The sequence below is a fragment of the Semicossyphus pulcher genome, unplaced genomic scaffold (assembly GCF_022749685.1).
Source record: "Semicossyphus pulcher isolate SPU_LCO1_2020_fin unplaced genomic scaffold, fSemPul1.0.p SCAF_9, whole genome shotgun sequence".
NCBI classification, from domain to species: domain Eukaryota; kingdom Metazoa; phylum Chordata; class Actinopteri; order Labriformes; family Labridae; genus Semicossyphus; species Semicossyphus pulcher.
The window spans coordinates 16,012,201-16,037,096 of NW_027211770.1; the positions used below are offsets into that span (position 1 = coordinate 16,012,201).

Consider the following 24,896-nt stretch of genomic DNA (forward strand, 5'->3'; position numbering starts at 1 on the left):
GAACCAAAGAGACACAAGTGAAATACTTAACTAAACAAGACTAAATACTGACAAGAACACAGAATAAACTAAATACAAAACTAAACAATGAGAAGTCATGACAATAGACAAAGTGACAAGGTAAAACAAGAAAAAATAACTGAACACCGAAATACAAGACAAAACCAGTACTAAACTAGAAACTCATGACAGAAACAAGGATGTTTCTTCACTGATGGAATAAGCAACATATCACTCAAACAATCAACTGTTTCTACATATTTGTACATACTGCAACCTGCAAGCAAAACAGATGTGAAGTTAGAATATTTCTTTTTCTCACGCATGATCTTCAGTGATAGTAGTGTCAGAGCAATTGCACAAATCTGTGGTGTCTGCAGCATGTTCCTTCTTCTAGCATCCTGTTTGATATGCTTAGTCAAAGTTCTTCTGAAAAGACATCCTTACTCAGAGATACACCTGATAAGTAAAACACATCATGAAATACAGTACATGCCAAAGCACAGATGCAGGTTATATGTTTAACGGCTGTCTCTATACTGACCAAGTCTATGATAAAAATGAGAACGACTAACAAGATATATAAATATATCCCGGGATTGGTATGGGCAGACACAGAAGTGAAGGAAATGGTCAAAAACATGATTGGCCAAAAAGGGGTGCTGTGAATCTGCATGCGATTCCTCATCAACTGTGTCTCAGATAATCTGTATTTCAGGTTATTAGCCAACCTTCAGTTTCAAACTAATACATTCAATTTAAAATGATGTGATTCAAATTCAGATGTTTAATTCAACTATTCAAGTTGAGCAATTAAAATTCACATATAAATAATTCAAATTCAGTTTCTACTGACACATATTTGTGCCCATAGGATTGGTATTAGTTGTTTTTTTTATCATGGTTTATTAATAGGCATCAGATAACACATGACCCTCTTTCTGCACCTTTACAGAGCGATTATAAAGATGAAAAGTGACCACGCAGTAAAGTCGTGTGGTGACTATAAGAGGGAAATCATGAGTGGAAAAAAGGGATCTTTGTATAATATTTCAATAAGGATGATAATGGTATAAAAACAAGAACTACATTACAGTCATCATCAATTTTATTTATGAAACAACAAAAACACTTTAACATTTAGAATAAGCTTTTATACAGAGGAAGGATTGTGTTTTATGAACACATGCAACATCTACCAAACACATACAATACACAGACAAAATGTGCTGTGCTGTTTATTCAACTGATAAGTCGATTGATAGGAATTTAAAGGCAAACAATTTTATAACTGATTGATCACATATGTGGTTATTCAGGCACAAATGACATTTCACTGACTCTGTCTCCTAAAATGTGATAATTGGTGTTTTTTCATTGTGTGTTTCCACAGTAAACTAAATGTCTCAAAACAAACAAACAACAAAAGTAAAAAATAATAATTTGTGTCCAAATAATATGCTATGTACAGTTTCAGTATTTGTTTCTTCATGTTCTACAGCTCAGTATCCATTGACCTCATTTGGCTCTGACTGGTGTTCACTGGGTTTGTGTCAGTGTGAGAGTCAGACTCCTCTTCCTGGAAAGCAGCCTCCAACATGTTCAGGAAGGATTTACGGACAATATCCCTGAAATCTTGGCCCACAAACACATAGAGCAGTGGGTTCAGGCAGCTGTTGATGAAGGCCAGAATTGAGCTTATTTGAATCCCAATGAAGAGGACGATTGATAATTTTGGAGAATAGGTCACAAAATAAGCCAGCTCAATTAGAATAAAGATGTAATAAGGAGCCCAGCAGAGGAAAAAAGTGGTGATAACTGCAGCGATGATCTTAAAGGTCCGACTGGACTGCCTGGCCAGGGTGCGGTTTCTCCTGAGACGATGGATTATCACAGCATAACAGGAGACAATGACAGTGAAGGGAACTACAAATCCCAAGAGTAAGCGGGTGATGGTCATGGCCCTAAAACGAAACATTCGCAGCTCATTCATAGACTCGTCATCGACATCAGAAAGGGTATAGTTGTCGAAGCAGTAGATGGTTACATTGTCATCTGATGGACCTGTGTCCCTGAAGACAAAGTACGGAGCGCTGAGAATCAGAGCCAGCACCCAAACACCCAGACTCACACAGGACGCCTTACGCACACTCCTGTGGTTCTGGGCCCAGACGGGCCACACCACAGCCACACATCTGTCCACACTGATCAACACCAGAATATAGACACTGGCAAACATGTTCAAGGTGATCAGTGTGGTGTTGAGTTTGCACATGAACTTCCCAAAAGGCCAGTGAAAATCCAATGCCAGTTTAATCACGTGTACGGACAGGAGTGCAGTGAAGAAGAAGTCGGCCACGGCGAGGTTGAGGAACCAAACTGTTTTAACTGTTTTCTTCATCTTGAAGCCGGTCACCCAGACAACCACTCCGTTCCCGAGCACTCCAAGAACAAAGACCAGGCAGTAAAAAAAAAGAGACATGATCTTCAGAGACCGTCTCAGCTCAGCATAATCATTGTGATAAGAACACTCATCAGATGAGTCATTTCTATCAGATCCATCAGATGTATTGATGTGATATGAAGGTGCAGTGGTAGTTTTCTCCATTCTTGTCCTGAGACCTGTCATGAAAACATAACATATGTAGTTTATCTATATTTTGTAGAGCTCAAACAGTAACAACCACTACTTTTGATACTGTGACATTTTTGTGAATCAATATTGTAAGAATACTTGTGCCACAGTTGAAACTATAGTTTAGTTCCCCCAACTGACCCATGGGCACTATGTTTTTATATGATGTGTTTTTTTTACCATCTAAAGCCGAACCAAATATTAATCTTGACTTCCAGTGAAACTAAAGTTACAAAAATGTCTAAATGCCCCTTTTAAAAATGCTTCCAGGCTGACCTCGACTTATAGAGTTGAACCATGTTATTATTTCCTGGGACAAATGCTTTTCTGAGTTTCCATGAGGTAATAACTTTACAATTAACAAGTGGATGCATAAAGCCTATGAGTATGAATTCATGTACGAACAACACTTGAAATAAAAAATGTGATTAAATGCATATAAACAATGAACTATGAACAATTAATGTATAGGCTTTTTTTTCATTAAATCATTGACCACTTGAGAAAGCAGCCCGCTCTGAAACATATCGATTGACCTATTCTTAATTTAAAAGAGTTCGTCTTTGTTTTCTTTGTAAAATTTCTTCGTAAAGCCGTTTTCTGATGCTGAAGTCTCATTGACTTCTGTATAGTCTCGTCACATTATTCTCGCACACATTCAAATGACAACACAAACAACGGTACCTCTGTCAAAGTTCAGTTGAGGATGTGTCCGCAGCACAAATCACCCTCCTCAAACTGCGCGTGAACGAAAGCTGCGTGCCAAATGTACAAGATGCTCTGTGATCTTGTAATATGTGAGGTCACGTGACGAGCACACGGACAAGATTCATCCGATAACCCCCTCATACTTTTAATGACAGCCTTTTAATGATGATGAAGGCACACATTTCTGAAAGCTATCGAATTAAAATCTGCAAAAATAAACAGGTAAAGCAAACACAACAGCGGAGTCTGATACGGACACTACTTTTCAACCATTAAAAATATCGCATCATCGTTATTTCGCGCCTTGCTGTTTTGAATTTAATTGTTTAATAAAGCTATGAAAACAAATCAGGGCCTCGTTAAGAAGGAAAATGTTTACTGGTGGAAATATTAACGAGTCCCTAACGAAAAGTGTGTAACATCTATTTTCTTCTCTATTTCTGGACACGCTTCTTTGCATTTAGACCTCCGACCACTAGGTGGAGCATTTGGCTTTTGAAATAAATGACAGATGTTGAGTGTTATTCATAGACTGTATACTGAGGTGTTGCTGTTTTGTATAAAAGAGACAAAACAACCAGCGTTTTGTTTTTGTTTGCACCTTTTATTTATTATTATTATTTCATATTTGGTTGGAAAAAACAGGAAGCTGCAGGGGCAACGATGGATCAATTGCAAACAACGGCTAATGATGTTTGAAACTGTCACGGTTCATTGTTCACAAAAAGGTGAGGACCCAGATGCAGACTGATATGATTTAATAAGAACAAAAGTCCAACTGAAAATCCAACAAAAACAGGAGATAACACAAGGAGCTGGGTAATCAAAAATCCCAAATAATACACAGGCAAACACAGGAAGACATACCTAGGGTTTTCACAGACAATGACAATGAACCCGCACCGAGACAAGGGAGCACAAAGACTAAATAAACTTAGGAGGTGAGGCTAATCTGACACAGGTGAGACAATCAAGGGGCAGGTGAAAACAATCAGGGCAGGGCACATAGTCAAACAAGCGGGAAACACAAAGGCAGGAAGTGGACCAACACGAAAGACAAGGTGACAAAGTAAAACAGGAAATGATCGAACCAAAGAGACACAAGTGAAATACTTAACTAAACAAGACTAAATACTGACAAGAACACAGAATAAACTAAATACAAAACTAAACAATGAGAAGTCATGACAATAGACAAAGTGACAAGGTAAAACAAGAAAAAATAACTGAACACCGAAATACAAGACAAAACCAGTACTAAACTAGAAACTCATGACAGAAACAAGGATGTTTCTTCACTGATGGAATAAGCAACATATCACTCAAACAATCAACTGTTTCTACATATTTGTACATACTGCAACCTGCAAGCAAAACAGATGTGAAGTTAGAATATTTCTTTTTCTCACGCATGATCTTCAGTGATAGTAGTGTCAGAGCAATTGCACAAATCTGTGGTGTCTGCAGCATGTTCCTTCTTCTAGCATCCTGTTTGATATGCTTAGTCAAAGTTCTTCTGAAAAGACATCCTTACTCAGAGATACACCTGATAAGTAAAACACATCATGAAATACAGTACATGCCAAAGCACAGATGCAGGTTATATGTTTAACGGCTGTCTCTATACTGACCAAGTCTATGATAAAAATGAGAACGACTAACAAGATATATAAATATATCCCGGGATTGGTATGGGCAGACACAGAAGTGAAGGAAATGGTCAAAAACATGATTGGCCAAAAAGGGGTGCTGTGAATCTGCATGCGATTCCTCATCAACTGTGTCTCAGATAATCTGTATTTCAGGTTATTAGCCAACCTTCAGTTTCAAACTAATACATTCAATTTAAAATGATGTGATTCAAATTCAGATGTTTAATTCAACTATTCAAGTTGAGCAATTAAAATTCACATACAAATAATTCAAATTCAGTTTCTACTGACACATATTTGTGCCCATAGGATTGGTATTAGTTGTTTTTTTTATCATGGTTTATTAATAGGCATCAGATAACACATGACCCTCTTTCTGCACCTTTACAGAGCGATTATAAAGATGAAAAGTGACCACGCAGTAAAGTCGTGTGGTGACTATAAGAGGGAAATCATGAGTGGAAAAAAGGGATCTTTGTATAATATTTCAATAAGGATGATAATGGTATAAAAACAAGAACTACATTACAGTCATCATCAATTTTATTTATGAAACAACAAAAACACTTTAACATTTAGAATAAGCTTTTATACAGAGGAAGGATTGTGTTTTATGAACACATGCAACATCTACCAAACACATACAATACACAGACAAAATGTGCTGTGCTGTTTATTCAACTGATAAGTCGATTGATAGGAATTTAAAGGCAAACAATTTTATAACTGATTGATCACATATGTGGTTTTTCAGGCAAAAATGACATTTCACTGACTCTGTCTCCTAAAATGTGATAATTGGTGTTTTTTCATTGTGTGTTTCCACAGTAAACTAAATGTCTCAAAACAAACAAACAACAAAAGTAAAAAATAATAATTTGTGTCCAAATAATATGCTATGTACAGTTTCAGTATTTGTTTCTTCATGTTCTACAGCTCAGTATCCATTGACCTCATTTGGCTCTGACTGGTGTTCACTGGGTTTGTGTCAGTGTGAGAGTCAGACTCCTCTTCCTGGAAAGCAGCCTCCAACATGTTCAGGAAGGATTTACGGACAATATCCCTGAAATCTTGGCCCACAAACACATAGAGCAGTGGGTTCAGGCAGCTGTTGATGAAGGCCAGAATTGAGCTTATTGGAATCCCAATGAAGAGGACGATTGATAATTTTGGAGAATAGGTCACAAAATAAGCCAGCTCAATTAGAATAAAGATGTAATAAGGAGCCCAGCAGAGGAAAAAAGTGGTGATAACTGCAGCGATGATCTTAAAGGTCCGACTGGACTGCCTGGCCAGGGTGCGGTTTCTCCTGAGACGATGGATTATCACAGCATAACAGGAGACAATGACAGTGAAGGGGACTACAAATCCCAGGACCATGCGGGTGATGGTCATGGCCTTAAAACGAAACATTAGCAGCTCATACATAGACTCGTCATAGTCATTAGAAAGGATGTAGTTGTCGAAGCAGTAAATGGTTACATTGTCATCTGATGGACCTGTGTCCCTGAAGACAAAGTACGGAGCGCTGAGAATCAGAGCCAGCACCCAAACACCCAGACTCACACAGGACGCCTTACGCACACTCCTGTGGTTCCTGGCCCAGACGGGCCACACCACAGCCACACATCTGTCCACACTGATCACCACCAGAATATAGATACTGGCAAACATGTTCAAGTCGAACAGTGTGGTGTTGAGTTTGCACATGAACTTCCCAAAAGGCCAGTGAAAATCCAAAGCCAGTTTAATCACTTGTACAGACAGGAGTGCAGTGATGAAGAAGTTGGCCACGGCGAGGTTGAGGAACCAAACTGTGTTAACTGTTTTCTTCATCTTGAAGCCGGTCACCCAGATAACCGCTCCATTCCCGAGCACTCCAAGAACAGAGACCAGGCAGTAAAAAAAAAGAGACATGATATGGAGAGACCGTCTCAGCTCAGCATAATCATCGTAATAGTAATACTCATCAGATGAGTCATTTCTATCAGATCCATCAGATGTATTGATGTGATATGAAGGTGCAGTGGTAGTTTTCTCCATTCTTGTCCTGAGACCTGTCATGAAAACATAACATATGTAGTTTATCTATATTTTGTAGAGCTCAAACAGTAACAACCACTACTTTTGATACTGTGACATTTTTCTGAATCAATATTGTAAGAATATGTGTGCCACAGTTTAAACTATAGTTTAGTTCCCCCAACTGACCCATAGGCTTACATGATGCTGCAGAGATGGATCAGACCTGTCAGTCTTATAGGAAGTTCAGAGCCAAGCGGTACTTAGTGTTAACATAGATGCCATCATGATCATGGGTTACTTCATGCATTAATCATTGTGAGTACTTTGCACTATGTTTTTATATGATGTGTTTTTTACCATCTAAAGCCAAACCAAATATTAATCTTGACTTCCAGTGAAACTTAAGTTACAAAAATGTCTAAATGCCCCTTTTAAAAATGCTTCCAGGCTGACCTCGACTTATAGAGTTGAACCATGTTATTATTTCCTGGGACAAATGCTTTTCTGAGTTTACATGTGTAATGTTCTGTGTAACCTGTTTGTTTTAATTTGATCTGTGTTCACTTCCTGTTTTATTTTGTATCCTGGTGCTTGTGTATCATGTCTAGTGTTACTTCCTGCCTTTGTTCAGTTTCCCGCCAGTTTTTTCCCTACACCTGTATCCCATTGGTAATTAGTCCAGCCTGTATATATACCCCTGTGTTTCCACTCACCCTCTGCCAGATTGTCATTGTCACCCTCGTGTGTTCATGTTTTCTAGCCTTGATATCATTGTGTTTGCTTGCCCGGTTTTTGAACCCTGTTTGGATTTTTGGATTTTGATTTTTGTGGATTGCCCATTTTGGATTGTTCTGCCCTTGCTGACGGATTTCCTGTGTATTACCTTTGAATGTTTTCAGTAAAGTAGTTTTCCTGCTACTGGATTTTTGTGTTTTGGACTTTTTCTCTGCATTTGAGTATCCTTGGTTTAGGATTGTTACAGTACAATCTGGCCATGACAGACTCAGCAGAGGAAGACACTGTTCGCTTGGCTCTCCGTGCTCAAGGGAAAAGACTTCATGATCATGAGCAGCAGCTGTCCTCTCTCGTGGGTGGCGTGCATGAACTACATGTGCGACAAGACACTTTTCAAGTTGCCATGTCCAACCAGTTTCAGGAGCTTTCCGTTCAGATGCAACAGATGCTCACCCTCCTGAGACCCTCTACGCCTACTCCCCCTGCTCAGCCTTCTCCTTTGCCCCAGGCAGCTCAGCTATCTTTTCGACCGGAGCCCCGTCTTCCCAACATTGAGAGGTATGATGGTAATCCCTCTACCTGTCGCTCCTTCCTGTCTCTGTGCTCAATGACTTTTGAACTGCAACCTAACTCTTATCCCTCGGAGAGTTCACGTGTAGCCTTCATTATAACTCACCTCACAGGAAGAGCTAGAGAGTGGGCTACAGCGGAGTGGGATAAGCAATCCCTGTCATGCAGTACTGTTAGGAATTTTTCTGATGCCCTTCGCAAAGTTTTTGACCACTGCACTCCTGGCAGAGAGGCAGCTCGGGGGCTGCTGGCCCTGCGTCAAGGAAACAGTTGAGTTGCTGATCATTCTATTCGCTTCCGCACCTTGGCAGCAGAGAGCGAATGGGATGAGAATTCTCTATCAGATACATTCCTACATAGTTTATCTGAGGACATTAAGGATCACCTGGCTCCACTAGATCTGCCCCCTGACTTTGACTCTTTGGTGGCCCTAGCAATAAAGATCGACAACCGACTTCATGAGAGGAGACTGGAGAAGGCTCGAGCTGTCCGGAGACCACCAGACCGCTGGGAGCGATCTACACTCTCATCCGTTCCTGCTCCTCTCTCTGTTCCTGCTATGCCACAGAACAATGTTACAGTGCTTCCCGGTGGACGGGAGGAGCCCATGCAGCTGGGACGCACTCGTCTCTCCCCAGAGGAACGTCAGCGCCGTCTTAAGGAGGGAAGGTGCATCTACTGTGGCCAGTTGGGTCACTTCTTGGCTGTGTGTCCAGTAAAAGACAGGGCTCATCAATAGAGCGGGGGTTATTGGTGAGTCAAACCTCAACTTCTTTAAATCCCTCCAGACCTTCATCTCACGCTTGTTTGACCATTTCTGGGTGTTCTCTGGAGCTAGCAGTTTTTGTTGATTCAGGAGCTGACGAAAGCTTTATGGACAGGGGACTAGCTAAACAGCTTCAGTTGACCCTCGAACCTCTGCCTTGTCCTCGGGAGGCCAACGCCCTGAATGGCCGACGACTCTGCCGTATTACCCACCGCACTCCCGCTTTGAGTCTAACCATGTCAGGTAATCACTCAGAGATGCTCTCATTTTTAATAATTGACTCGCCTGAATGTCCACTGGTTCTGGGTCATCCTTGGTTAAAAAGACACAATCCACACATTGACTGGACAACTGGACTAATTTTGGGGTGGAGCAAGTTTTGCCACTCATCCTGCCTTGTTTCTGCTTCACCCAGTATCTCTAGTAAGAGCTCTGACCCCTCAGACTTTCCAGATCTCTCCTGTGTCCCTCCCATCTATCTGGATTTAAAGGAGGTCTTTAACAAGTCCCGGGCTACCTCCTTACCTCCGCATCGGCCTTACGACTGCACCATTGACCTCCTCCCTGGGGCCTCTCCTCCGAAGGGTCGTCTCTACTCCCTGTCTGCCCCGGAGAGAGAGGCAATGAACAAGTACATCCAGAGTTCCCTGGCTGCAGGTATAATTCGTCCCTCCTCCTCTCCTGCTGGAGCAGGTTTCTTTTTTGTGGATAAGAAGGACAAGTCGTTACGCCCCTGCATAGACTACAGAGGCCTGAATAATGTCACGGTTAAGAACAGGTACCCTCTTCCACTCATATCCTCTGCATTTGAACTCTTACAAGGAGCTACCATTTTCTCTAAATTGGATTTAAGGAATGCTTATCATCTAGTTCGCATACGAGAGGGGGATGAATGGAAAACTGCATTTAACACTCCTAGTGGCCACTATGAATATCTTGTCATGCCATTCGGTCTCACTAATGCTCCAGCAGTTTTTCAAGCCCTGGTTAATGACATTCTAAGAGACATGTTAAACACATTTGTTTTTGTTTATCTTGATGACATTTTGATTTTTTCTAAGTCTGAGGAGGAGCACGTGCAACACGTCCAGCGGGTTCTTCAGCGGTTGCTGGAGAATCAACTATTTGTCAAGGCAGAAAAAATGCGAGTTCCACCAACGCTCTGTTTCCTTCTTGGGATTCATTGTGGCACCTGACAGTTTCAAGATGGACCCTGATAAGGTTAGTGCTGTCACTGATTGGCCTGTCCCCACTGATAGAAAGCAGCTGCAGAGATTTTTGGGCTTTGCTAACTTCTACAGACGCTTTATTAGGAACTATAGTTCTGTTGCAGCCCCTCTCCATGCTCTCTCGTCCCCTAAGATCAGGTTCGCATGGAACCCTCAAGCTGAGGAGGCTTTTCAATCCCTCAAGCGGCGGTTCTGCTCTGCTCCCATACTCACCCTGCCAGATCCCAAGCTCCAGTTCATCGTCGAGGTTGATGCCTCTGATGTGGGGGTGGGGGCGGTCCTCTCCCAACGCTTCCCCAAGGACAACAAGGTTCACCCCTGTGCTTTCTTTTCTAGAAAACTTTCCCCTGCTGAACAGAACTACGATGTGGGCAACCGGGAGCTACTGGCCGTCAAGCTGGCTCTGGAAGAGTGGAGGCACTGGCTGGAGGGGGCTGAACAGCAATTTCTGGTGTGGACTGACCACAAGAACCTGGAATACATTAGGACTGCTAAAAGATTGAACTCTCGTCAAGCAAGGTGGGCACTATTTTTCAATCGATTTGATTTCACCCTGTCTTACCGTCCTGGTTCTAGAAACGTCAAGCCAGATGCCCTGTCCCGGCAGTTTCAGCGAGAGGAGACCCCTGAAACTCCTGCCACCATTCTTCCATCCTCCTGTGTCATCGGAGCAGTGACGTGGGGCATAGTTGACGAGGTCACCCAGGCGCTGGAGGGGGAGGAGATTCCTGAAACCTGTCCTGAAAATCGGCTTTATGTCCTGCCCGCCCTCCGTCCACGGGTCCTGCAGTGGGGGCACTCCTCTAACCTTAGCTGTCACCCGGGGGTCGCTCGCTCCATCAGTTTCCTTCAACAGCGTTTCTGGTGGCCAACGCTGAAGGAGGATGTCCAGGAGTTTATAGCTGCCTGCCCTGTCTGTGCCCAGAATAAGACCTCCCACCTGCGGCCTCCTGGTTTGCTCCACCCGTTGCCCATTCCCCGGCGACCCTGGTCTCACATCTCCTTAGACTTTGTCACTGGACTGCCTCCATCAGCAGGTAACAGTTATTCTCACCATAGTGGACAGATTTTCCAAAATGGCTCATTTTGTCCCTTTGTCTAAGCTACCCTCTGCCCAGGAAACGGCAGAGGTCATGTTAGCTCAAGTTTTTCGACTGCATGGGCTCCCACAGGATGTTTCGGACCGGGGCCCTCAGTTTGCCTCTCGGTTTTGGAAGGAGTTCTGCAGACTAATCGGGGCTACGGCTAGTCTGTCCTCTGGATTCCACCCCCAGTCCAACGGTCAGACTGAGCGTTACAACCAGGAGCTAGAGACAGGACTCCGCTGTGCTGTATCCCAAGAACCTTCCCTCTGGAGCAGACGTTTGGTTTGGGTAGAATATGCTCACAACTCTCTCCCTGTCTCTGCCACAGGTCTTTCTCCTTTCCAGTGTGTGTATGGATATCAGCCACCTTTGTTTCCTGAAGTAGAGGGCGAGGTCATTGTTCCATCAGCTCGGGCCTTGGTGCGTCGCTGCCACCTAACCTGGAAAAGAGCCCGAGCAGCTCTCCTTCGCACCTCCAGGCGGTACAAGCAGTCAGCTGACAAGCACCGTTCTCAAGCTCCTCGCTACAGGGTGGGTCAAAGAGTCTGGCTTTCCAGCCGAGATCTCCCTCTGCGCCTGGAGTCACGCAAGTTGGCACCGAGGTTTGTTGGCCCATTCTCCATCTCTAAAATAGTGAACCCAGTTGCAGTCCAGCTCAAGCTCCCGAGGACAATGAGGGTTCATCCTACTTTCCATGTTTCCAAGGTCAAGCCCGTCAGAACCAGTCCTCTGGTTCCCTCCTCCAGACCCCCTCCACCCCCCCGGGTTATTGATGGGGGGCCTGTTTACACTGTAAAGCGCCTGCTGGCGGTCCGCCGCAGTGGCCGTGGACTTCAGTACCTTGTTGACTGGGAGGGATATGGACCTGAGGAGAGGTCTTGGGTCCCTTCAAGAGACATTATTGATAAGACACTTATCAGAGACTTTCAACGGCATCACCCTGATCAACCTGGGACGTCTGGAGCCGTCCCTTGAGGGGGGGGTACTGTAATGTTCTGTGTAACCTGTTTGTTTTAATTTGATCTGTGTTCACTTCCTGTTTTTATTTTGTATCCTGGTGCTTGTGTATCATGTCTAGTGTTACTTCCTGCCTTTGTTCAGTTTCCCGCCAGTTTTTTCCCTACACCTGTATCCCATTGGTAATTAGTCCAGCCTGTATATATACCCCTGTGTTTCCACTCACCCTCTGCCAGATTGTCATTGTCACCCTCGTGTGTTCATGTTGTCTAGCCTTGATATCATTGTTTGCTTGCCTGGTTTTTGAACCCTGTTTGGATTTTTGGATTTTGATTTTTGTGGATTGCCCATTTTGGATTGTTCTGCCCTTGCTGACGGATTTCCTGTGTATTACCTTTGAATGTTTTCAGTAAAGTAGTTTTCCTGCTACTGGATTTTTGTGTTTTGGACTTTTTCTCTGCATTTGAGTATCCTTGGTTTAGGATTGTTACAACATGAGGTAATAACTTTACATTTAACAAGTGGATGCATAAAGCCTATGAGCATGAATTCATGTACGAACAACACTTGAAATAAAAAATGTGATTAAATGCATATAAAGAATATTTATTATATTCTATGAACAATTAATGTATAGGCTTTTTTTTCATTAAATCATTGACCACTTGAGAAAGCAGCCCGCTCTGAAACATATCGATTGACCTATTCTTAATTTAAAAGAGTTCGTCTTTGTTTTCTTTGTAAATTTCTTCGTAAAGCCTTTTTCTGATGCTGAAGTCTCATTGACTTCTGTATAGTCTCGTCACATTATTCTCGCACACATTCAAATGACAACACAAACAACGGTACCTCTGTCAAAGTTCAGTTGAGGATGTGTCCGCAGCACAAATCACCCTCCTCAAACTGCGCGTGAACGAAAGCTGCGTGCCAAATGTACAAGATGCTCTGTGATCTTGTAATATGTGAGGTCACGTGACGAGCACACGGACAAGATTCATCCGATAACCCCCTCATACTTTTAATGACGATGAAGGCACACATTTCTGAAAGCTATCGAATTAAAATCTGCAAAAATAAACAGGTAAAGCAAACACAACAGCGGAGTCTGATACGGACACTACTTTTCAACCATTAAAAATATCACATCATCGTTATTTCGCGCCTTGCTGTTTTGAATTTAATTGTTTAATAAAGCTATGAAAACAAATCAGGGCCTCGTTAAGAAGGAAAATGTTTACTGGTGGAAGTATTTACGAGTCCCTAACGAAAAGTGCGTAACATCTATTTTCTTCTCTATTTCTGGACACGCTTCTTTGTATTCAGACCTCCGACCACTAGGTGGAGCATTTGGCTTTTGAAATAAATGACAGATGTTGAGTGTTATTCATAGACTGTATACTGAGGTGTTGCTGCTTTGTGTAAAAAAGACAAAACAACCAGCGTTTTGTTTTTGTTTGCACCTTTTATTTATTATTATTATTATTATTTCCTATTTGGTTGGAAAAAACAGGAAGCTGCAGGGGCAACGATGGATCAATTGCAAACAACGGCTAATGATGTTTGAAACTGTCACGGTTCATTGTTCACAAAAAGGTGAGGACCCAGATGCAGACTGATATGATTTAATAAGAACAAAAGTCCAACTGAAAATCCAACAAAAACAGGAGATAACACAAGGAGCTGGGTAATCAAAAATCCCAAATAATACACAGGCAAACACAGGAAGACATACCTAGGGTTTTCACAGACAATGACAATGAACCCGCACCGAGACAAGGGAGCACAAAGACTAAATAAACTTAGGAGGTGAGGCTAATCTGACACAGGTGAGACAATCAAGGGGCAGGTGAAAACAATCAGGGCAGGGCACATAGTCAAACAAGCGGGAAACACAAAGGCAGGAAGTGGACCAACACGAAAGACAAGGTGACAAAGTAAAACAGGAAATGATCGAACCAAAGAGACACAAGTGAAATACTTAACTAAACAAGACTAAATACTGACAAGAACACAGAATAAACTAAATACAAAACTAAACAATGAGAAGTCATGACAATAGACAAAGTGACAAGGTAAAACAAGAAAAAATAACTGAACACCGAAATACAAGACAAAACCAGTACTAAACTAGAAACTCATGACAGAAACAAGGATGTTTCTTCACTGATGGAATAAGCAACATATCACTCAAACAATCAACTGTTTCTACATATTTGTACATACTGCAACCTGCAAGCAAAACAGATGTGAAGTTAGAATATTTCTTTTTCTCACGCATGATCTTCAGTGATAGTAGTGTCAGAGCAATTGCACAAATCTGTGGTGTCTGCAGCATGTTCCTTCTTCTAGCATCCTGTTTGATATGCTTAGTCAAAGTTCTTCTGAAAAGACATCCTTACTCAGAGATACACCTGATAAGTAAAACACATCATGAAATACAGTACATGCCAAAGCACAGATGCAGGTTATATGTTTAACGGCTGTCTCTATACTGACCAAGTCTATGATAAAAATGAGAACGACTAACAAGATATATAAATATATCCCGGGATTGGTATGGGCAGACACAGAAGTGAAGGAAATGGTCAAAAACATGATTGGCCAAAAAGGGGTGCTGTGAATCTGCATGCGATTCCTCATCAACTGTGTCTCAGATAATCTGTATTTCAGGTTATTAGCCAACCTTCAGTTTCAAACTAATACATTCAATTTAAAATGATGTGATTCAAATTCAGATGTTTAATTCAACTATTCAAGTTGAGCAATTAAAATTCACATACAAATAATTCAAATTCAGTTTCTACTGACACATATTTGTGCCCATAGGATTGGTATTAGTTGTTTTTTTTATCATGGTTTATTAATAGGCATCAGATAACACATGACCCTCTTTCTGCACCTTTACAGAGCGATTATAAAGATGAAAAGTGACCACGCAGTAAAGTCGTGTGGTGACTATAAGAGGGAAATCATGAGTGGAAAAAAGGGATCTTTGTAAAATATTTCAATAAGGATGATAATGGTATAAAAACAAGAACTACATTACAGTCATCATCAATTTTATTTATGAAACAACAAAAACACTTTAACATTTAGAATAAGCTTTTATACAGAGGAAGGATTGTGTTTTATGAACACATGCAACATCTACCAAACACATACAATACACAGACAAAATGTGCTGTGCTGTTTATTCAACTGATAAGTCGATTGATAGGAATTTAAAGGCAAACAATTTTATAACTGATTGATCACATATGTGGTTATTCAGGCAAAAATGACATTTCACTGACTCTGTCTCCTAAAATGTGATAATTGGTGTTTTTTCATTGTGTGTTTCCACAGTAAACTAAATGTCTCAAAACAAACAAACAACAAAAGTAAAAAATAATAATTTGTGTCCAAATAATATGCCATGTACAGTTTCAGTATTTGTTTCTTCATGTTCTACAGCTCAGTATCCATTGACCTCATTTGGCTCTGACTGGTGTTCACTGGGTTTGTGTCAGTGTGAGAGTCAGACTCCTCTTCCTGGAAAGCAGCCTCCAACATGTTCAGGAAGGATTTACGGACAATATCCCTGAAATCTTGGCCCACAAACACATAGAGCAGTGGGTTCAGGCAGCTGTTGATGAAGGCCAGAATTGAGCTTATTGGAATCCCAATGAAGAGGACGATTGATAATTTTGGAGAATAGGTCACAAAATAAGCCAGCTCAATTAGAATAAAGATGTAATAAGGAGCCCAGCAGAGGAAAAAAGTGGTGATAACTGCAGCGATGATCTTAAAGGTCCGACTGGACTGCCTGGCCAGGGTGCGGTTTCTCCTGAGACGATGGATTATCACAGCATAACAGGAGACAATGACAGTGAAGGGAACTACAAATCCCAAGAGTAAGCGGGTGATGGTCATGGCCCTAAAACGAAACATTCGCAGCTCATTCATAGACTCGTCATCGACATCAGGAAGGGTGTAGTTGTCGAAGCAGTTGATGGTTACATTGTCATCTGATGGACCTGTGTCCCTGAAGACAAAGTACGGAGCGCTGAGAATCAGAGCCAGCACCCAAACACCCAGACTCACACAGGACGCCTTACGCACACTCCTGTGGTTCTGGGCCCAGACGGGCCACACCACAGCCACACATCTGTCCACACTGATCAACACCAGAATATAGACACTGGCAAACATGTTCAAGGTGATCAGTGTGGTGTTGAGTTTGCACATGAACTTCCCAAAAGGCCAGTGAAAATCCAATGCCAGTTTAATCACGTGTACGGACAGGAGTGCAGTGAAGAAGAAGTCGGCCACGGCGAGGTTGAGGAACCAAACTGTTTTAACTGTTTTCTTCATCTTGAAGCCGGTCACCCAGACAACCACTCCGTTCCCGAGCACACCAAGAACAAAGACCAGGCAGTAAAAAAAAAGAGTCATGATATGGAGAGACCGTCTCAGCTCAGCATAATCATTGTGATAAGAACACTCATCAGATGAGTCATTTCTATCAGATCCATCAGATGTATTGATGTGATATGAAGGTGCAGTGGTAGTTTTCTCCATTCTTGTCCTGAGACCTGTCATGAAAACATAACATATGTAGTTTATCTATATTTTGTAGAGCTCAAACAGTAACAACCACTACTTTTGATACTGTGACATTTTTGTGAATCAATATTGTAAGAATACTTGTGCCACAGTTGAAACTATAGTTTAGTTCCCCCAACTGACCCATGGGCACTATGTTTTTATATGATGTGTTTTTTTTACCATCTAAAGCCGAACCAAATATTAATCTTGACTTCCAGTGAAACTAAAGTTACAAAAATGTCTAAATGCCCCTTTTAAAAATGCTTCCAGGCTGACCTCGACTTATAGAGTTGAACCATGTTATTATTTCCTGGGACAAATGCTTTTCTGAGTTTCCATGAGGTAATAACTTTACAATTAACAAGTGGATGCATAAAGCCTATGAGCATGAATTCATGTACGAACAACACTTGAAATAAAAAATGTGATTAAATGCATATAAAGAATATTTATTATATTTTATGAACAATTAATGTATAGGCTTAAATTATAAGCTGGTTGCGGATAGGTGGTGTTTTTTTTCATTAAATCATTGACCACTTGAGAAAGCAGCCCGCTCTGAAACTTATCGATTGACCTATTCTTAATTTAAAAGAGTTCGTCTTTGTTTTCTTTGTAAATTTCTTCGTAAAGCCTTTTTCTGATGCTGAAGTCTCATTGACTTCTGTATAGTCTCGTCACATTATTCTCGCACACATTCAAATAACAACACAAACAACGGTACCTCTGCCAAAGTTCAGTTGAGGATGTGTCCGCAGCACAAATCACCCTCCTCAAACTGCGCGTGAACGAAAGCTGCGTGCCAAATGTGCTCTGAAGATGCTCTGTGATCTTGTAATATGTGAGGTCACGTGACGAGCACACGGACAAGATTCATCCGATAACCCCCTCATACTTTTAATGACAGCGGAGTCTGATACTGACACTACTTTTCAACAATTAAAAATATCACATCATCGTTATTTCGCACCTTGCTGTTTAGAATTTAATTGTTTAATAAAGCTATGAAAACAAATCAGGGCCTCGTTTAGAAGGAAAATGTTTACTGGTGGAAGTATTTACGAAATACTTAAATCATGGGTCCAAGTCCCTCAAGAAAAGTGTGTAACATCTATTTTCTTTTCTATTTCTGGACATGTTTCTTTGCACTACATCCTGAAACATCTCCCCCCTAGAACATGGGTCCTGTTTGAAGACTGCCTGAATGTGGACCTGAGCTGCATAATGTGTTTATCCCCATGTGAGTAGCGCTCATGTTTCCTGAAGTGTAATTGCTCTGCATTGACTGTTTTAATTGATGTATGAACATGAAGACTACAAGTTTAAATGCCCCCTTTCGTCACTCTGCACCACATTACAGTCACAGCAGCATTTGCCATTGTGTGAAGTGATGTTTGTTGAGTAGTTAATAAAAGAGTGGGCTTCCACTTTCCATTTGAAAGCTTTACACATAAACATAACAAAATCTATTTAGATCCATTATATAATTACATTTTTCAAACCTAAGCCTTATTAGCCTACTATAATTAACAGCTTACTTCAGAAGGAGTCAGTTATCTGTATGTTCCTTCCTGTTAGACAGATTTCCTGTCTGCGGCGAGTTAAAGATAAGTGCTTATCTCTCTTAGCTTCTGATATTTGCTGCTTTTTAAGATGCACCTGAGTCACAATGCTGGAGGGTGAATGGAGAATAATTGAGCCTTTGGACACTTTTTTACTGTTGTTGAGTTAAATAATAATGTAAATCTAACTCCTTTAGGAAATATCTTATAGTATCTGAAGACATTACACATAATTGTTACTCAGAACTATTTGCTTCTTCCAATTACCTGTTTGTAAAAGGTGATTTAGCTAAATTATTGTCAATGCTTCTTATGAATAATTCCAGTTGTGCTGTAAGTCACTAAAGTCTATGAATGTAAAGTTGGTAAAAAAAACAAACTGTTAAAATCTATAAAACAAATTAACTAGCCTTACTGACCCTGAAGTCTGGAGGCATGTGACCTATAGGACAGAGCATTACTTGAACTGTTACACTGCAAAATGGATTATTGCCTTCTGTTTGTAAATTTCTGCTTTGCATTTGATACATAACCATCTGAAAAGCACTGAACCAGGTAACTGGACGACCTCCATACATCATGTGTGAAGTGTGATGAAACAGTGCTTAATTGAATTCTCTGAGAAATGCAGGAGTGACAGGAGCACACTAACGTATTGCATCACCTTTAATCTCATATCTGCTTAAAAGCGTAAGTACAAATACTTTGTTACACACTTTGCACCAAAGCTTTATCATCTTTTCATGCGAAAAAAGTAAAGCATGACCAACACAGAAATGAGAGTTTCCTTTTTAGGACTGTTTAAACATTATCCTCTGACCCACTCAGAGTTCTGGGAGCCCCTTATGATTTCTATCCACTACAAATGGAGGGAGAACTTGAGGTTTTGGGAATAACCACCAAATGGCTATATGTTTATTCATTTTTGTTTGTTGATGGGAAACCAATAGACCAACTGTCACGTTTAGGAGGATTCGAACAAAGAAGGAGAGGACTCACGTGCAGACTATGGTGATTTATTAACAAAAACTCAAAATACAAAAGGGTGGAGCAAAATCTTCTAATCAACCAAAAGGCCAAAAGGGCAAAATCCACAAGGCAAATCAAAGTCTTTATACCAACAAAAAGGGAAACCAAAAGGCAGAACCAAAAGTCCAACAAAAGGTCCAACTTAAATCCAGTAAAACAGGTGAGAAACACAGACGGAGCCATGAAGAAAATTCACACAGGAAACACGGGGAACAAGGTTACTGGATGGACGACAACAAACTAGTGTAGGAACATGGGAAGAAAAATGCTGTGTCCGAAACCGCACACTAACGTACTGCCTACTACATACTCAAACAGTATGTACTGCATACTGCCTACTATCTTGACTATTAGGATGCCGTTCGCATCATACTCAGAGCCGTCTTCTCCGTATCACTTGACTTAACCTTTTACGTATGTCCAGTCTGATCTCAGGTCCATCTCTGCCATTGTAGAAGCTGGATAGCCGCAATGCATTTTGGGGCGGTTGAGTACGAGTACGAGATGAGTCATATAAATGTGGTAAGAAACACCAGTTTGGTTGTTTTGAATGCAGCCCTTTCTGCAGCCCTCTCCCTGACTCCTCCTCCACCCACTCCTTAATCAGGCCTGCTTATAAAATGCACCTGGGGCCTGTGCTGGCCTCTTGCTTCTGCCTGGCAGGTTGTGTTGGTGGCCTTTGGGATGATACACATTTTAAACAGTTTGTCCCTTTTTACAATATATTGAGTGAGACTTCTGCCCTCTATTTCAGTTATAGACTTACCTTTACCTGGCCCTTGGTCGTGTTGCTGAATAGACTGTCTTTGTTGTGCCTGGTGAAGAAAATGTTCAGTCTTTAGTTTTTTTCTTTAGTATTTTAATAGGTGTGTTTCATTTCAGGTACAGAGTAATACTGCTGCTGTTTTGCCCCCCTCTTTCTTTTGTATTCATTGTTCAATCTCTTTAAAAATACTTGTTGTAAATTGAGTTGTTTCGTGCTTTAGTTTTTGAGTAATAGGTCATTTTGTCTCTAAGAGACACTTTGTTAGGAAGCTATGCACCTGTGGTGAGGAACCCCCACAAATGCATGAGTTGAGAGCAGTGGGACACCAATGGGCTGAACCATATTTTGCTGTGAGGAATGCGGTGAGTATGTGGTAGCACCCCTGCACCCTCCTTAGTGTAGTCTGCCTCCCCCTAGTGGCCTCAGTTTAGTTTAGTTTACTTTGGGACTGGCAGCTGTACGTTTTAGGTCAAACTTTTTAAAAATTCTCAACTTTTAATTGTTATCATTTTAGCTCAGTTTTAGTGTACCTATTTTTTTACTGTTTCACATCCCCATTCCTTCCCTACAGCTCAAGCCCATTCTTATTTCGTACATTTTCTTTGTTTAATTTCAATAAAATATTTTGACTTATTCTACACGTCTCTGCCTCATCAGTAACGAGTCTGTGTGCTATCAAGGATTTGCTCAAATTTCCTGGAGTGCAAGTCCCCAGGTGACGTTGCTGGTTAAACTTCAATCTTCCTTCCATCAAGACTTAGGATAGGCAGAATGAGGAATATTGGAGCCAAAATGCATTACACAGATTTAAGATCGCAGTCAAAGTAAATTTTTGAGCTGACTATCTTCAGAACAATTTCAAAGAATGAAAAAGCTGCTGAACTGACTTTTTAATGAAAATGTTAAAATGAAATTGTAACTGACTAATGACTGACCCACTTGATGAGTGTAGTTGACTAGAATATACTCATAAAGGGGAAAAAGAGCACACTTATGTAGAGCGTCACACTCGTAGCTTTAATAGCACAATAGCATGCATGTCATATCGTGATTATGCAGTCAGATTACAAGTATGGCCCAGAGGCAACTGGGCCTGGCATTTTACATTAACTTTTTCCTGCATTAAAACTAATTTACAATGAACTTATTTTGCAATATTATACACAATTTTGCAATATTACCATCAGTTTGTTCCATCAAATTGTAAATACTGTGGCTCTAATTAAAAGGTAAAGAATCTGACATCTGATCAATTAGTCAGCCATCCAGAAATAGAAGTGATTCTATCTGGGATCATGTTTACAGTTTATAAAAACAACTTTGACAGGAAATTTGATGGATCAACTTCGATTTTTGTCCAACTCATTTGTTGGTTGAAGTATTTGTTTATTCATGTCATTGACAGCCTCATACCTCACTATTAAGAGTTGACATCTCATTGCGCTGACTGTTTTTCATGGTGGATGTGCGAGAGACCTCCTCCTTGAAAGCAGCCTCCATCACATCCAGGATGGATTTGTAAGCTGTAACCCTGAAACCTTGGCCCATGAACACATAGAGCAGTGGGTTCAGGCAGCTGTTGATGAAGGCCAGACCGGTGGTTATTGGGGTCCCAATGGTGATGACAATATATAATGTTTGAGAATAGGTCACAAAATAAGCCAGCTCAATTAGATTAAAGATGTAATAAGGAGCCCAGCAGAGGAAAAAAGCGGTGATAACTGCAGCGATGATCTTAAAGGTCCGACTGGACTGCCTGGCCAGGGTGCGGTTTCTCCTGAGACGATGGATTATCACAGCATAACAGGAGACAATGACAGTGAAGGGAACTACAAATCCCAAGAGTAAGCGGGTGATGGTCATGGCCCTAAAACGAAACATTCGCAGCTCATTCATAGACTCGTCATCGACATCAGAAAGGGTATAGTTGTCGAAGCAGTTGATGGTTACCTTGTCATCTGATAGATCTGTGTCCCTGAAGACAAAGTACGGAGCGCTGAGAATCAGAGCCAGCACCCAAACACCCAGACTCACACAGGACGCCTTTCGCACACTTCTGTAGTTCTGGGCCCAGACGGCCCACACCACAGCCACACATCTGTCCACACTGATCACCACCAGAATATAGACACTGGCAAACATGTTCAGAGAGCAAATTGTGGTGTTGACTTTGCACATGAACTTCCCGAAAGGCCAGTGAAAATCCATGGCTTTGTATGTCACACTCAGGGGCAGAGATGCAGTGAAGAAGAAGTCGGCCACGGCGAGGTTGAGGAACCAAACTGTGTTAACTGTTTTCTTCATCTTGAAGCCGGTCACCCAGATAACCGCTCCGTTCCCGAGCACTCCAAGAACAAAGGCCAGGCAGTAAAAAAAAAGAGACATGATATGGAGAGACCGTCTCAGCTCAACATAATCATCGTAATAGTAATACTCATCAGATAAGTCATTTCTATCAGATCCATCAGATGTATTGATGTGATATGAAGGTGCAGTGGTAGTTTTCTCCATTCTTGTCCTGAGACCTGTCATGAAAACATAACATATGTAGTTTATCTATATTTTGTAGAGCTCAAACAGTAACAACCACTACTTTTGATACTGTGACATTTTTCTGAATCAATATTGTAAGAATACTTGTGCCACAGTTGAAACTATAGTTTAGTTCCCCCAACTGACCCATGGGCACTATGTTTTTATATGATGTGTTTTGTACCATCTAAAGCCGAACCAAATATTAATCTTGACTTCCAGTGAAACTAAAGTTACAAAAATGTCTAAATGCCCCTTTTAAAAATGCTTCCAGGCTGACCTCGACTTATAGAGTTGAACCATGTTATTATTTCCTGGGACAAATGCTTTTCTGAGTTTCCATGAGGTAATAACTTTACATTTAACAAGTGGATGCATAAAGCCTATGAGTATGAATTCATGTACAAGAACACTTGAAATAAAATGTAATTAAATGCACATAAAGAATATTTATTATATTTTATGAACAATTAATGTATAGGCTTAAATTATAAGCTGGTTGCGGATAGGTGGTGTTTTTTTTCATTAAATCATTGACCACTTGAGAAAGCAGCCCGCTCTGAAACATATCGATTGACCTATTCTTAATTTAAAAGAGTTCGTCTTTGTTTTCTTTGTAAATTTCTTCGTAAAGCCGTTTTCTGATGCTGAAGTCTCATTGACTTCTGTATAGTCTCGTCACATTATTCTCGCACACATTCAAATGACAACACAAACAACGGTACCTCTGTCAAAGTTCAGTTGAGGATGTGTCCGCAGCACAAATCACCCTCCTCAAACTGCGCGTGAACGAAAGCTGCGTGCCAAATGTACAAGATGCTCTGTGATCTTGTAATATGTGAGGTCACGTGACGAGCACACGGACAAGATTCATCCGATAACCCCCTCATACTTTTAATGATGATGAAGGCACACATTTCTGAAAGCTATCGAATTAAAATCTGCAAAAATAAACAGGTAAAGCAAACACAACAGCGGAGTCTGATACGGACACTATTTTTCAACCATTAAAAATATCACATCATCGTTATTTCGCGCCTTGCTGTTTTGAATTTAATTGTTTAATAAAGCTATGAAAACAAATCAGGGCCTCGTTAAGAAGGAAAATGTTTACTGGTGGAAGTATTTACGAGTCCCTAACGAAAAGTGTGTAACATCTATTTTCTTCTCTATTTCTGGACACGCTTCTTTGTATTCAGACCTCCGACCACTAGGTGGAGCATTTGGCTTTCAAAATAAATGACAGATGTTGAGTGTTATTCATAGACTGTATACTGAGGTGTTGCTGCTTTGTGTAAAAGAGACAAAACAACCAGCGTTTTGTTTTTGTTTGCACCTTTTATTTATTATTATTATTATTTCCTATTTGGTTGGAAAAAACAGGAAGCTGCAGGGGCAACGATGGATCAATTGCAAACAACGGCTAATGATGTTTAAAACTGTCACGGTTCATTGTTCACAAAAAGGTGAGGACCCAGATGCAGACTGATATGATTTAATAAGAACAAAAGTCCAACTGAAAATCCAACAAAAACAGGAGATAACACAAGGAGCTGGGTAATCAAAAATCCCAAATAATACACAGGCAAACACAGGAAGACATACCTAGGGTTTTCACAGACAATGACAATGAACCCGCACCGAGACAAGGGAGCACAAAGACTAAATAAACTTAGGAGGTGAGGCTAATCAGACACAGGTGAGACAATCAAGGGGCAGGTGAAAACAATCAGGGCAGGGCACATAGTCAAACAAGCGGGAAACACAAAGGCAGGAAGTGGACCAACACGAAAGACAAGGTGACAAAGTAAAACAGGAAATGATCGAACCAAAGAGACACAAGTGAAATACTTAACTAAACAAGACTAAATACTGACAAGAACACAGAATAAACTAAATACAAAACTAAACGATGAGAAGTCATGACAATAGACAAAGTGACAAGGTCAAAACAAGAAAAAATAACTGAACACCGAAATACAAGACAAAACCAGTACTAAACTAGAAACTCATGACAGAAACAAGGATGTTTCTTCACTGATGGAATAAGCAACATAT

At 40.9% G+C, this 24,896-nt stretch overlaps 4 protein-coding genes across 4 annotated transcripts; all 4 read right to left on the reverse strand.

The window, feature by feature from the left end:
- Positions 1-1,156: 1,156 nt before the first annotated feature.
- On the reverse strand, positions 1,157-2,482 carry LOC138583736 (chemerin-like receptor 1). The gene has a single exon (XM_069655699.1). The coding sequence runs from the start codon at positions 2,480-2,482 to the stop codon at positions 1,496-1,498; it is 987 nt and encodes a 328-aa protein (XP_069511800.1). The 3' UTR covers positions 1,157-1,495.
- Positions 2,483-5,586: 3,104 nt separating this feature from the next.
- On the reverse strand, positions 5,587-7,038 carry LOC138584704 (chemerin-like receptor 1). Its single transcript, XM_069657002.1, has one exon. It carries the CDS (start codon positions 7,036-7,038, stop codon positions 5,926-5,928), a length of 1,113 nt encoding a protein of 370 aa, XP_069513103.1. The 3' UTR covers positions 5,587-5,925.
- An 8,432-nt stretch (positions 7,039-15,470) lies between these two features.
- Positions 15,471-16,861, reverse strand: LOC138584529 (chemerin-like receptor 1). Its single transcript, XM_069656793.1, has one exon. The coding sequence runs from the start codon at positions 16,794-16,796 to the stop codon at positions 15,810-15,812; it is 987 nt and encodes a 328-aa protein (XP_069512894.1). The 5' UTR covers positions 16,797-16,861; the 3' UTR covers positions 15,471-15,809.
- A 2,976-nt stretch (positions 16,862-19,837) lies between these two features.
- Positions 19,838-22,691, reverse strand: LOC138583738 (chemerin-like receptor 1). Its single transcript, XM_069655700.1, has 3 exons — positions 22,207-22,691; positions 21,720-22,173; positions 19,838-20,355 (listed from the first exon to the last, which is right to left on the reverse strand). Exons 1-3 carry the CDS (start codon positions 22,689-22,691, stop codon positions 20,140-20,142), a joined length of 1,155 nt encoding a protein of 384 aa, XP_069511801.1. The 3' UTR covers positions 19,838-20,139.
- Between the last annotated feature and the right edge of the window lie 2,205 nt (positions 22,692-24,896).